The sequence below is a fragment of the Macaca mulatta genome, chromosome 19 (assembly GCF_049350105.2).
Source record: "Macaca mulatta isolate MMU2019108-1 chromosome 19, T2T-MMU8v2.0, whole genome shotgun sequence".
NCBI classification, from domain to species: domain Eukaryota; kingdom Metazoa; phylum Chordata; class Mammalia; order Primates; family Cercopithecidae; genus Macaca; species Macaca mulatta.
Genome location: NC_133424.1, coordinates 49215203 through 49229979, shown reverse-complemented (window position 1 = coordinate 49229979; position 14777 = coordinate 49215203). Strand labels below are relative to the sequence as shown.

The 14777-nt window shown below is 50.0% G+C and overlaps 2 protein-coding genes and 1 long non-coding RNA gene across 10 annotated transcripts in view; 1 reads left to right on the top strand and 2 right to left on the bottom strand.

Moving 5' to 3' along the window:
• Positions 1 to 14777, bottom strand: part of SIPA1L3 (signal induced proliferation associated 1 like 3) — a 308912-nt gene that overhangs the window by 53563 nt on the left and 240572 nt on the right. For all 8 annotated transcript variants that reach the window (XM_028839531.2, XM_028839535.2, XM_077982387.1 and 5 more), the window contains 2 exons: positions 14508 to 14645; positions 3988 to 4115 (listed from right to left, as the gene is read on the bottom strand). In XM_028839531.2, coding sequence (XP_028695364.2) covers positions 3988 to 4115; positions 14508 to 14645 — 266 coding nt within the window. The remainder of the gene's footprint in view (positions 1 to 3987; positions 4116 to 14507; positions 14646 to 14777) is intronic.
• Positions 1 to 14777, bottom strand: part of C19H19orf33 (chromosome 19 C19orf33 homolog) — a 231429-nt gene that overhangs the window by 156820 nt on the left and 59832 nt on the right. The gene's annotated exons all lie outside the window — the stretch shown is intronic.
• Positions 5127 to 10272, top strand: LOC144337460 (uncharacterized). Its single transcript, XR_013410623.1, has 3 exons — positions 5127 to 6136; positions 7973 to 8632; positions 10146 to 10272. It is a non-coding gene; the product is annotated as an uncharacterized LOC144337460 (long non-coding RNA).

Below are 14777 nucleotides of genomic sequence, written 5' to 3'. Positions count from 1 at the left end.
AAACACGAACGCATGTGCAGCGCTGCACACCGCACAGTCCACAAAACCGTGCGGCTGTTATTAGGATGGCTCGCTCCATCGGGGCTGGGCAAACCCCCACATTTGCTGCGAAGCCTGATCCTTGCCATCTGTAGTGAACTACCTTTTTTTTTTTTGAGACGGTGTTGCTCTGTCGCCCAGGCTACAGTGTAGTGGATCACAGCTCACTGCAGCCTCAAGCTGCAGCCATCCTTACCCCTCAGTCTCTTGAGCAGCTGGGACCATAGGTGCGCACTGCCACACCTAGCTATTTTTTTTTTTTGTAGAGGCAGAGTCCCACTAGGTTGCCCAGGCTGGTTTCGAACTTCTAGCCTCAAGCAATCCTCCTACCTCAGCTTCCCAAAGTGCTAGGATTATAGGTGTGAGCCATTGTGCCCGACCTTTTTTCTGGGTCTTGAATACATTCTAGACCTCACAATGATTTCTTTTTTTATTTTTTAGATGGAGTCCTAGTCTGTCTCCGAGGAATGCAATGCGCGGTCTCAGCTCACTGCAACCTCTATCTCCTGGGTTCAGGCGATTCTCCTGCCTCAGCCTCCTGAGTAGCTGGGATTACAGGTGCATGCCAGCTAATTTTTGTATTTTTGGTAGAGGTGGGGTTTCATTATGTTGGTCAGGCTGGTCTTGAACTCCTGACCTCAAGTGATCCAGCTGCCTCTGCCTCCTAAAGTGCTGGGATTATAGGCGTGAGCCATCGCGCCCGGCCTCACGATGATTTCTAAACAGATTTCCCTGATCTGTGTGGGCGTGTGTGTGTGGCAGCAGCAACTTTAGGAGTCAACTATAACAAGGTCAAGGAAGTGAGTGGGGAGCCAAGCTCCAGGAGACGGAAGAGGGAAGGGAAGGGCAACAGTGAGTTTCTTATCTGGGGCCCATGGTGTATGCGGGAGACATTCCCTCCCCATTTTGTACTTTGGTGTGTAATAAAATAGCCAAGCAACACTGTTCTCTTTTTCTGAACTTGGTGAGGAAAAAGGAAAAAAGGGATCCAAATCTATCTGTCTTGGAGCAAAGATGACAGAATTAGGGGCAGTGACAGGCATGATTAAGTGTGCTGAGGACAGGAGCAAACCACGCACGCCCTGGAGGCAGCAAAGAGGCTGAGGCCCCAGCAGTTCTACCTGCTTCCCTGAAGCCCAACCGCTGTCTCTGGTTTGTTTTTTGTTTTTTTTTTTGAGACAGAGTTTCTCTCTCATTACCCAGGCTGGAGTGCAATGGCACGATCTCAGCTCACTGCAACCTCTGCCTCCCTGGTTCAAGTGATTCTCCTGCCTAAGCCTCCCGAGTAGCTGGGATTACAGGCATGCACCATCACACCTGGCTAATTTTCGTATTTTTAGTAGAGACGGGGTTTCACCAAGTTGGCCAGGCTGGTCTCAAACTCCCGACCTCAGGTGATCCGCGCCCCCCTCGGCCTTCCAAAGTGCTGGGATTATAGGTGTGACATTGTCTCTGGTTTAAGAGAACCATGGGCTGAGACACTAAGGAATTCTCCAGGCCACAAATCTTGGGGCATGCAGCCTCTTCCATACCCCGCAGCAGCTGGGAGAGCTGGTGTGCTGATGGGGTCAGCTCTGCCAGCTGCCTGGAAATTCTCAAACACTCCCTAAGAGGACATCTCCACCCCTCCCACTCTGACGTCACCGCTTTCTAACATTGCTTATTTGTTTGCTTCCTTCTGAATCCATCTTGCCCATTCAACTGCTAGTTCTCAGACTTCAAAGGGGCTACAGGTTTGTTCTATGGAATTATGTTTAAAATATTCATCTGAGTAGTTCACAACTTGATTAATAATGGGGAAGAAACATTGAGAAGATGCTCAATCTCAGTAGTCTTCAGAAAAACGCAAATTACAAACACAATGTCAGCCAGGTGCGGTGGCTCGTGCCTGTAATCCCAGCACCACTTTGGGAGGCCGAGGTAGGAGGATCACTTGAGCCCAGGAGTTCGAGACCAGCCTGGGCAACTTGGCAAGACCTTGTCTCTACAAAAAATGTTTTTAAAAAATAATAAATAAAACCACAATGTGATGGCACCACCTGCCCATTGGAATAAATGAAACACAGAGGCTGGTGAGGGCATAGAGCAACTAGAACTCTCACATGTTGCTGGACAGAGTATAAGATGCTTTGTCATTTTGGGAAACAGTTTGGCACGTTCTTATAAAGTTAAACATACTGGCCCTGTGCGGTGGCTCACACCTGTAATCTCAGCACTTTGGGAGGCTGAGGCGGGTGGATCACTTGAGGTCAGGAGTTCAAGACCAGCCTGGGCAACATGTTGAAACCCTGTCTCTATTAAAAATACAAAATTAGACGGGAGTGGTGGCGCATGCCTGTGGTTTCAGCTACTCGGGAGGCTGAGGCAGGAGAATCGCTTGAGCCTGGGAGGCGGAGGTTGCAGTGAGCTGAGATTGCGCCACCGCACTCCAGCTTGGGCAACAGAGTGAGACTCTGTCTCAAAAAAATAAATAATAATACAATAAAATAAAATAAAAAAGTTAAACATATGACCTAGAAATTTCACTCCCAGGTGTATACCCTACAGAAATGTGAGCATATGTTCATCAAAAGACAGGCACAAGAATGTTCCCAGCAACACTGCTCTAGGCAGTCCCAACTGTAAACAACCCAAATGTCTATCAACACCAGGATGTGGCAATACATTGTGCCTCATTCAGACAACCGGGGATACCGCTCAGATACTGCGATACACTGTGCATTCACAGGGCTGGCTGTCACCAGTGTAACACTGAGTGACAGAAACCAGACACACATACACAAAATAGACACAGTGTGATTCTGTATTCCATGAAATTCAAAACCAGGCAAAGCTCAGGCTATGAGAAGTAGGACAGGGTTCCTTTGGGGATACTAACTGGGAGGGGAATGGGCGTTTGGGGAGGCTAGCTATGTTCTGTTTCCCGCCTGGGTGTGTCCACTCTGTGATAGATTATCAGGCTATGCACTCATCATGTGGGCTCTTCTCTTTTCTTTTTTTGAGACAGAGTCTTGCTCTGTCGCTCAGGCTGGAGTGCATCAATCTCGGCTCAATGCAACCTCTATCTCCTAGGTTCAAGCAATTCTCCTGCCTCAGCCTCCCCAGTAGCTGGGATTACAGGCATGTACCACCACACCTGGCTAATTTTTGTATTTTTAGTAGAGACAGGGTTTCACCATGTTGGTCAGGCTGGCCTCGAACTCCTGACCTCAAATGATCCACCTGCCTTGGCCTGGCCTCTTTTTTATGAGAATGTCTTGCTTTGTCACCCAGGCTGGAGTGCAGTGGCATGATCTCGGCTCACTGCAACCTCCGCCTTCCAGGTTCAAGCGATTCTCCTGCCTCAGCCTCCCGAGTAGCTGGGACTACAGGCACGTGCCACCATGCCCGGGTAGTTTTTGTATTTTCAGTAGAGATAGGGTTTCACCATGTTGGCCAGGCTGGTCTCGAACTGCTGACCTCAGATGATCCTCCCACCTCGGCCTCCTAAAGCGCTGGGATTATAGCCGTGAGCCCCTGCGCCCAGCCATGTGGGTTCTTAACATGTGCTGTATGTCCATAAAAGTTGAAAACAACATAGGAGGGTTTATGTAATGAAAAGCCACAGGACGCAGTCAGTCCTGCTCCTGAGAGCATCATGCTTAATCTTTTTCAGCTACCTTCCCTGGTGGCTCCCAGCTCTGTGTCACACAGCTGCACGCTGGCTCCAGCCTTATCAGCGGGAGCAGACGAAACCTGCCGATGCCTCATCTGGACGGATAAGGATCTCGCTCCCTGGTTCCGCTGCTCTCCTGGGTGCCCTCTCTAGTCTTACACGTGGCGCTTACAGCTTTCTTTCGTGTTTTATCTGTCACTGACAGGAGGGGGAGTGTCGCCTGTCAAGCTCTAAGTAAGAGGTCCTGTGGAGTGAGGTGGGCGGGTGGGCACAGTAGCTGGTGGGGGCCCTACCTGGCTTCTGGCGTTCCATGGTGCTCTCCTGGCTTGTCAGGCCGCCGGAAGAGGAGTCGCCGCTGGACGTCCCATCGTGGCTGAAGTGGGGATCAAGAGATAGCAGGGGGTGTGGGGCAGCCGTGTACCTGCAGGGGACGAGAGGAGACGTGCCCAGGGTGAAAGACCAGCCTGTGTCGAAAACCACCTGAGCCTCAGCCTTGCTTGCCAGTGGGGTTTTAGACACATGGGAGGCTCCGCCGTGGATGACAGAGAGAAAGCTGTTAGCAAGGCTGGATGAGTAAGCCTGGAAACGTGCTATTAGCTGCGGGTCCAGGATGAGAGTCTCGCCTGGGAAGCCTGCCAGGGAGCTGGTGGTGGTGGGGCAAGGCGGGTTCCTCGGGGAAGGAGGGGGCAGAGGCCGCTTGGGCCGACAGCCCTACCCCTGGGCTCCTCTCAGGGGTCCTGTTTTCTGGCTGTGACATGGGGTGAACGTCCCCAGCAGCTACAGCCCCAGGCTTATCTCGGGCTGCCTTGCTTTCTGATGGAGACAGCAGGCTAGGGAAGCACTCATGGGTGCAGCAGGCCCTGAGTTGGGCAATTGGGGCTTCAGACCTCACCATGGCCTCTTGCTTAGACAGATGCAGCCACTTCCTAGCCCCGAGCCTCAGTTTCCTTAGCTGTCAAGAGGCAATAACAGTAAGCCCTTCTCAGGACTGAAGGATGCCCCGTCATGCCCAGTGTTTAGCCATGGGCTGACTCCTGACACATGGTAAGTTGGGACACCTGGCTGATGGGCTAGAACTCTGCCTGTTCTACCATGGTCAGTTCACGAGGTAACATTTTCTACCTCATAGGGTTGGGGAGTGGATGGAATAAAGTTATCCCCTAGACAGAGGTCCTCCTGGAGGCCGGCTTCACACACTCACAGGCAAGGCTAGGATTTAAGGGAGGTGGTGGTAGAAGGCTCTCACTGTGCCCTCATGTCCCAGTGGCATTCTTTTTTTTTTTTTGAAACGGGGTCTCGCTCTGTCAACCAGGCTGGAGTGCAGTGGCATAATCTCAGCTCACTACAACCTCTGCCTCCCAGCTCAAGCGATCCTCCCAACTCAGCCTCCTGAGTAGCTGGTACTATAGGTGCATGTTACCATGCCTGGCTAATTTTTAGTATTTTTTGTAGAGATGGGTTTCACTATGTTGCCCAGGCTGGTCTCGAACTCCTGGGCCCAAGCTATCTGCCTACTTCAGCTTCCCAAAGCGCTGGGACTACAGGTGTGAACCATCACGCCCAGCCCCAGCGGCCCTGTCTACAACCATGGGGTGAATCTTGTAGACACTTCCTAATGTCCAGTCCTCCCTGGATCACAGTCGGTTGTGGTAGAAAGTCTTCTCCCTGCCTCAGGTTGGTTCAGAGACAGGCCTGTGACACAATTTTGACTGATGAGACATGAAGGGAGGTCAGAGTTATTAAGACGCCCACAAAACATTTCCAGTTCTCCACTTCCAAGCAGGTGGCAGGACACACTTCTGGGTCCCTTGAGACTGGCTGAATGGAGTTATGTGACCAGCGCTCGTAGCTGAGCTGTCAGGGAAGTGACTGGGAGTTGCTGGCTGCCTGGGGAGCCTGGGTCCTGAGAGGTCCCTGCCAACCAGCAGTGGAACTGAGGAGGGGCCGAGAAATAAACTTTGCTGATTTAAGCCACAGAGACTTTCAGGTGTCTGTTACCCAGCACCGTCTGACTGAAACGGGGTAAGTCTGCCCAGAGGCTTCTGGGAAATCTCCTTGCTCCTAAGAGGGATGACAAGAAAAGATGGCCTTTCTTTGCCCTCCAGATGCTGCTGGGTCCAGACTTAACATCACAAGCTGCGGCTGCCGTCCTGCTACCAGCCTGCAGGTGAGGCCCACTCTGATGGTGGAAGAGATGAGGCAGAAGGAATCTGGCCCTTGATAATGTGGTCAAGAAGCTGGGTTCACCCTCCCTGGAACCTGCCCTGCTCCTTAACTTCCTTTTCTGTGAGATAACAAATTCCTACAATGTTTGAGCCAAAGTTTGGTTGCTTCAGCCAGAAGTACCTCACTGACACAGGCCCTGTGCTCTGGGGGAGTTACTGAGCCTCGATTAGTAATGTTGATATTAGCCAGGCGTGGTGGCTCACGCCTGTAATCCCAGCACTTTGGGAGGCCAAGGCAGGTGGATCACTAGAGCTCAGGAGTTTGAGACCAGCCTGGCCAATATGGCAAAACCCCGTCTCTACTAAAAATACAAAAATTAGCCAGGTGTGGTGGTGTGTGCCTGTGATGTCCCAGCTACTTGGGAGGCTGAGGCAGGAGAATCACTTGAACCTGGGAGGCGGAGGTTGCAGGTTGCAATGAGCCAAGATTGTGCCACTGTGCTCCAGCCTGGACGACAGAGTGAGAGTCCATTTCAAAAAAAAAAAAAAAAAACCAACAAAAAAAAGTGTTGATATTGCAATTCCCTGGTTGGCTCCTGGCACCTGTACTTTCAACTTGGGAGGATCTGGCAGGGGGAGGTGAGGTCATAAACTGGGATCCTCCAAGATGCCAAAGAGAAAGTAATTGACTTATTCAGGGTCATCCTGCCAGCTCAAAGCCAGGACTGTCTCTACAGAGACCCTGCTCTAACCCCCTGGCTTCAACGCCCTGAGCACAGTAGAGGGGTGTTTCAAGGAGCACTGCACTCTCTGAAAACTCAACTCTACTCACTTGCCAGGAAAAAACACACCATCCTCCTTGCCCTCAACCAGACCTTGACCTCTGACACTTCCAGGAGAGGAAGACAGAGCCCAAATACAGGATGTACAAAACGTGAATTCTTACTTTTCTCAAAGTCTGAGGGCCCAGCTTCCAGCAATCAAAGGGGTTTTACAAAAGCAACTTTGACTATAAGCAATCTTCACCTTACTAGCTGACTTCACACCTGGCTAGCTGCCTGGTAAAATGTGGCTCCATCCTTGCTGGAGATCGGAGTGTTGATGCACTTACTCAGTTTTCCCAAAAAGTCACTGTGAAATCCTCGGCACTCAGGAAAAATGGCTAGGATGAGCCCGGGGAGAGCGGAAAGTCTGAGTGGCAGACGCTGCAGGCTGCTCCCCATGACTAGCCTCTCCTTCCTCCTTGGTAACAGAATCCCAACTGTATCTGGGGCAGCAATGAGACTGGATCACCAGACTACATGTCCCAGGATCCCTTGCAGCTCTGGCCAATGAGATAAAAGTGGAGGCGCCACACGTGACTTCCAGCCTCGAAGCCTCCTCACCAGTGTGCTGCGGGTGCCTTTGCCTCACCACCTCCTCAAGGCTACAGCTTGAACAGCCACCTTGAACCAGAAGGCAAAAGGCCAAGGACAGCGATACATCAAGGAGGAGGGGCCTGGTTTCCCGTCAATGTGGGGAAAGAAACAATCTTGTCAGAACCACTATTTTGTATACTATGCAGCTAAACCTAATCGATAGACCCTCCTCTTTCGTCAGGCATATTTGACCTTGTTTCATCTCTCAGCTCCTCTCCCCAATCAGACAACCTGTACTTTATCCAACCATGTACTTCTCTTGCTAACAAGACTTTTGGTTTTTTGAGACGGAGTCTTGCCCTTTTGCTTAGGTTGGAGGGCAGCAGTGACGCGAACTTCCGCTTCCAGGGTTCAAGCGATATTCTCTTGCCTCAGCCTCCCAAGGGAAGACAGGCACGCGCCAAGATGCCAAGCTGTTTTTTGTATTTTTAGTAGAGATGGGGTTTCACCATATTGGCCAGGCTGGTCTCAAACTCCTCAAGTGATCTGCCTGCAACTGCTCATCTCGGCCTCCCAAAGTGCTGGGATTATAGGTGTGAGCCACTGTGCCCCACCCAACTAACAAGACTTTTTATCATCCCAATGCAAACTGACCTGTGTTGGCCATTCATTGGGATGCTGAACATATCCCATTTGGGACCATGTCTATCACTGTCCAATTTTGGTCAAACTGATTGGAAATCGGGACATCCCAGCATCTCATCACATACAGCTCTGGGGAAACATCTCTGGCAGTACAGAAGATAAAATTGTTGTCTTTAACCTCATCTGAGTAATTTTAAAGTAATTATCTCTTCCTGGAAGATAACTCACTTTATAGATAAAAGGTTTGGGGTTTTGGGAGGAGCTGACTAGCTGTGGTTTCAGGTGTCTCCACGCAGAAGCTGGAGGTACTAACTCTGGGGAGGCACCTTACGGGGAGCAGGGTTGGGCTATGGGATGCCGGCTTGAGCTTCCCTTTTGGCCATAGAGGAAAGCACCAAGATAGACAGGACTGTGGGCAGGAGCCTCACAGGGCAGATGGAACAATAGACAGGTAAATGACAGGATGCCTGGGCAAAATGATGGTCAGATGATGTAGCCTTGTTGGCTGCCACCCCAGCAGTCATCACCTTCTCTGTTCCTGCTTGCCCAGATTCCACTCTGGCAGCCAGCCCTCTGTCAACGTGACTTGAGTAAATCCTGACAGTTAACACAGCCACAGGGGTGCAATGTAACCTTGCCAGGGGTTGAGGGGTGGGCAAGTGATCCAGTTCCTTCCTTCCTTTTTTTTTTTTTTTTTTTTTGGAGACAGAGTCTTGTTCTGTCACCCAGGCTAGAGTGCAGTGTCATGATCTCAGCTCACTGCAACCTCCGCCTCCCGGGTTCAAGTGATTCTCCTGCCTCAGCCTCCTGAGTAGCTGGGACTACAGGCACCTGCCACCACGCCCAGGCTAACTTTTGTATTTTTAGTACAGACGGGGTTTCACCATCTTGGCCAGGCTGGTCTCAAACTCTTGACCTCGTGATCCACCCACCTCGGCCTCCCAAAGTGCTAGGATTACAGGCTTGAGCCACGGAGCCCAGCCCCTTCCCTCTTAATTAATTAATTATTTTGGGACAGAATCTCAGTCTGTCACCCAGGCTGGAGTGCAATGTTGCACACCTGGCTCACTGAAGCCTTGACAGCCTGGGCCCAAGCAATCCTCCCACCTCAGCCTCCCAAAGTGCTGTCAGGGTCAGCCCTCTGGAACCATAGTCCTGGGTTCTCATCTTGGCTCTGTTACATCCTGGCAGAGTGACCTTAGCCAAGTGAATTCACCTCACTGAGCTATAGTTTTCCCTCCATAAAATGAGGGTAATTAAACTACCCACCTCAAGGAGTTGCTGGGAGGAGTCGCTGAGATCATGAATAGAGATCAATGGAACTCAGAAACAGATCCACACAAGGATATCCAATTAATTCTGCACTCCCCCATTTTTGCCTTAAGGAACAAAAGCACTTTTTGCCTTAAGGAACAAAAGCAGTACAGTGGAGTGGGGATAACCTTTTCAATAAATAGCGCTGGAGTAAATCAGACAACCATAGGCAATCAAGGAACCTCAACCTAAACCTCTCACCTTATACAAAAATAAAAACAAACTCAAAATGGATCATGGACTTAAATGTAAAGCAGTAAAACTTCCAGAAAAAAACATGAGAAAATCTTTAGGACCTAGCACTGAGCAGAATTCTTAGACAACACCAAAAACCTGATCCATAAAATTAAAAAAAAAAAAAAAAAAGATAATTTGAGCCTTATCAAAATAAAAAAACTTACGCCGGGTGTGGTGGCTCATGCCTGTAATCCCAGCACTTTGGGAGGCCAAGGCAGGAGGATCACTTTAGCCCAGGAGTTTGAGACCAGCCTGGCCAACATGGCGAAACCCTGTCTCTACTAAAAATACAAAAACTAGCTGGAAGGGTTGTGCGTACCTGTAATCCCAGCTTCATGGGAGGTTGAGGAATGAGAATCGCTTGAACCTGGGAGGCAGAAGTTGCAGTGAGCCGAGATGGCACCACTGCACTCCAGCCTGGGCAACAGAGCAAGACTTCGTCTCAAAAAATAAATAACTAGGCCGGGCGCGGTGGCTCAAGCCTGTAATCCCAGCACTTTGGGAGGCCGAGGCGGGTGGATCACGAGGTCAGGAGATCGAGACTATCCTGGCTAACATGGTGAAACCCCGTCTCTACTAAAAATACAAAAAAAAAAAAAAAAAAAAAAAAACTAGCCGGGCGTGGTGGCGGGCGCCTGTAGTCTCAGCTACTTGGGAGGCTGAGGCGGGAGAATGGCGTGAACCCGGGAGGCGGAGCTTGCAGTGAGCCGAGATCACACCACTGCACTCCAGCCTGGGAGACACAGCGAGACTCCGTCTCAAAAAAAAAAAAAAAAAAAAAAAAACTTTTGTTCTGTGAAAGACCCTGTAAAAAAGACAAACTAAAGGCTGGGAGGAAACATTTGCAAATCGCATATCTGACGAAGGACTTGTATTTAGAACGTCCAAAGAACTCTCAGACACTGAACACCATTGCATCCAATTAGAAGACGCACAAAAGACACGCACAGGCACTTCACTGAAGAGGATACAGGATTGGCAAGTAAGGCGTGAAAAGGTGTTCAACATCCTTAGCCATTAGGAACATGCAAATTAAAATCACAGTGAGATATCACTGCACACCTATCAAAATAGCTAAAATGAGAAACAGTGACAACGCCAAATGTGAGGATGTGGAGACCCGGATCACTCACGCTCTGCTGGTGGGAATGTAAAATGATACAGACACTCTGGAAAACAGTTTGGCAGTTCCTTTTCAAACTAAAAATGGACTTACCATACGGTAAGCAATTGTACTCCTGGGCATTTATCCCAGAGAAATGAAAACTTATTTGCATGCAGAAACCTGTATGCCTGAATGTACATGTTCACCACATGAATATTTATAATAGCCAAAACTCGGAAACTACCCAAATGTCTTTCTTTTTAAATTTTTTAAAAAATATATTTTTAATATTTAAAAAAACTTCATTTCAACCCAGGAGCATAGATTCAAAGTGCCCTGAATATGCACTCCCCCAAATGTCTTTTGATGGGTGAGTGGTTAAACTGTGGTATAGGGTGAGTGGTTAATCTGTGGTATATCCAGACCACGGAATAAACAGCATAATGAATGAACCAGAGACTCGCGATAACGTGGATGAACCTTAAGGATATTCTGCTGAGTGAAAAAGACAACCTCTGAAGCATACGTGCATCCAATTTCTTTTATCTAACATTCATCATGAAATAACAACAATTAAAGAAGACAGGCTGGGTGTGGTGGCTCACGCCTGTAGCACTTTGGGACGTCCAGCTGGGAGGATGGCTTGAGGCAAGGACTTCAAGACCAGTCTCAGCAACACAGTGAGACCTTGTCTCTATGAAAGAAAAGAAAAATTGGCTGGGTGTGGTGGTGCATGCCTGCAGTCCTAGCTACTTGCAAGGCTGAGATGGGAGGACTGCTTGTACCCAGGAGAGTGAGGCTTCAGTGAGCTATGATCGTGCCATTGCACTCCAGCCTGGCTGACAGAGTGAGACTGTGTGTCCAAAAAAAAAAAAAAAAAAAGAGCCTCAGAACAGATGAATGGTGAATGCCAGGGGTTAGGCATAGGGGGAGGAGATGGGTGTGGCTGTAAAAGGATAGCATGAGGCACCCTGTGATGGTTACACAAGACTTCACATGTGATAAAATTGCGCAGAGCTATAGACACACACACACACAAATGAGTGCATGCATAACTGGTGAATTCCGAATAAGCTGCAGGCCTGTACCCATGTCAACCTCCTGCTTTGATATTGCGTTATAACCATACAAGATGTTAACAATAGGGGAGGCTGCGTGAAGGGTTCAGGCTCACAAGACTTTCTCCCTGTATGTTTTTTTTTTTGAGATGGAGTTTTTGCTCTTGTTGCCCAGGCTAGAGTACAGTGGCACAATCTTGGCTCACTGCAACCTCCACCTAGCTGGTTCAAGCGATTCTCTCACCTCAGTTTCCTGAGTAGCTGGGATTACAGGCGCGTGCCACCACACCCAGCTAATTTTTTTGTATTTTTAGTAGACATGGGGTTTCATCATGTTGGCCAGGCTGGTCTCGAACTCCTGACCTCAGATGATCCACCCGCCTTGGCCTCCCAAAGTGCAGGGATTACAGGCATGAGCCACTGTGCCCGGCCACTTGTATGTCTTTTTTTGGCAACTTCCTGTGACTCAATAATTATTACAAAATAAAAAGTTAACAGAAAATATAAAGGGAGATACCAAGATTTTAGGGGAAAAACAAAAACAAAAACAAAACAGTTCCCAAGAGCTTTTGGTAACACCACTGCCAGCACCTTTGTTACTGGCAAGTTGCACTAACTGCCATTACCAACCTCAGCCCCTGCTGTCGCCTGGGTGCCCCCACACCCCGTGTCCCACACATACCAGATTCCTCTCTGATTCTCCCATGTTAATCTTGCTTGTTCATGTCTGTGGCCTTTGCTCTGTTTGGAATGACTTTTTCTCTCCTCTCTGTGGCAAACTCCTATTGGTCCCTCAAAATTTTGTTCAGATGTCACCTCCTCCAGGCAGCCAGCCTAGACCTCCAGGGCTGGGCTATGTTCCCTCTTCCTCTATTAAAGTGCTCATCAGAGTGCACGTGGTTTTTACCATCCTCTCCATCACGATCAGCGAGGGCTGACTACAGAACCCTCTCGTAACTGAGTATCTCAGATACTCCTCCTGGCATGCGAGAAAACTCTTGAGACCTTTGCTGAATGAAAGCTGAACGGTGGCCACTAGAAGAAGAAACAGTGGGTATGTCTCCCCAGTTGAACAAGGGGCTTAGAATCTAACAACGGATGAGTGTGGTGACTCTCAGAGAATGGTCCCTGGTGCAGCACCCCGAACCTACCAGGTCAGAAATTCGGGGCTCAGGCCCAGTAATCTGTATTTTAACAAGTCCTCCTCTGGATGATTCCAATGCCTGCTAAAGACTGAGAACTACTGGTTTGGTGGCCTGATTCCTTGTCTTAAGGTAGGTGGTTTCATTTTTAACAAACCTGCTCACTCTATCCTTTCATCCAATATATACCAAAGATCAGCCATGTGTCGAACTCTGTACTATGTGATGGGAGGTCTTGAACAGCACGCTTACGCTTTCTCGCTCTCTTACAGGTGCATACACATGCACGTACGCAAGCACGCACACTCTTAGCTGGCTAATAAAGATGGAGAGTGCTCAAGGCCATGGTCAGGAAATACACAGGGAATTGGGGGGCAGCGCCTTGCCTCAAGAGGGAGCTCCAGAGAAGCGTTCTGGAGAGGGACACAGAAGCTCGAGTTGGTAGGACAGGGGGAGTGTGGGTGAGGAGTGTGAAGCACATTCAGGCCAAGGAAGGAATACCATCAAGGCTCTGAAATGCAGACAGTCCCCCTAGGAAGCTGGGAGTGGCTGGTGTGGCTGACGTGTGGCACTGCACAAGACTCGCAGGGTGCCAGGTGCCTTGGTGGCCACAGGGAGGGGCCAAAGCTGTGTCCGGAGGGCTCTGGGAGTGGTGAGAGGGTTTGGAGCAGGGGACAGGCATGTTCAGATATAGAAGGATCTGGCCGGGCGCGGGGGCTCACACTTGTAATCCCAGCACTTTGCGAAGCTGAGGCGGGCGGATCACTTGAGGTCAGGAGTTTGAGACCAGTCTGGCCAACATGGTGAAACTCTGTCTCTATAAAAATACAAAAATTAGCTGGGTGTGGTGTCGGGAGCCTGTAGTCCCAGCTACTCAGGGGGCTGAGGCAGGAGAATCACTTGAACCTGGGAGGCAGAGGTTGCAGTCAGCCAAGATCATGCCACTGTACTCTAGACTGGGCAACAGAGCGGTCTCAAAAAAAAAAAAAAAAAAAAAAAAAAAAAAAGACACAGAAAGATCCCTCTGGCTGTTAAGTGGAGGGTTGACCAGAGGAGGTGAGATGAAGGCTGGAAGCCCACTGTGGTGGCCTGGGCAAGAAAGCAGGGAAAGGAGGTGGGATGGGTGACAGAGATGCTCAGGAGGAGGACCACTGCAGGGAGAAGGAGGAAGGGGACATTCACAGGATGAGGCCCACGGCTCAGGCCCAAGGACTGGGATTGATGTGGCTGCCCCAGGGACCTGGGGGCGGAGGAAGAACAGAGGGCACGAGGGCTGAAGGCAGCTGGGGAATAGGCTCAGCCGGAGCCAGAACCTGAAGGGCCTTGAATGCCAAGTTTATCCTGAGGACACTGGGGAGTCATGGAGGGTTTGGGGAGATCTCTCAGGCTGCCAGGTTGCAGATGGACACAAGCGGGCAGAACTGAAGCCTGAAAGATCTCGAAAACTGGGTAATGCTGGCAGCCGGGTCCTAGGGACTTAGGGCTGGAGAGAGTTAGATGTGTGGCCGTGCTGGATGGTGGATGCTCTTCCTCGACAGGTGTCAAGAGAACAGCAACCACAATTCTGCTGCAAGGAAAGCCAACGATGGGTCCTGCACAGCCCGGCCCAGTTTCGCTCCAAAACATGAGACATAACCACCCCATGGGGCTGGGTCCTCTGAGGACCTTCAGGGGTCCAGAAACACCATAAAATGGCAAATAGAATTGTGGGGGTGTGCATTTCCTGGGGAAGAAGGAGCCACAGTTTTCATCAGATCCCTTAACATGAAAAGAATGGAGAGAGGCTGACCTTTCTGGGGATGGCTTGTATCTCACGTAGGTGGCCGAGCCGGGGGTGGAGAAGCTCCCAGAAGGCTGTCGGTAGGGAGGGACTCTGTCGGCCCCTGCTGGTGATACTGTGTAAGGGGTTTCTGGGAAGCTGACAGGCCTGGAAGGAGACAAGGGGAGGAAGGAGGCAGAGGGTGAGTGGGAGGGTACCCCTGCCCTGGGAGGATGGACAGACAGATGGACAGACGGACGGACGGACAGACAGACCTTTCCCCTGCCCAGCCACATCCCT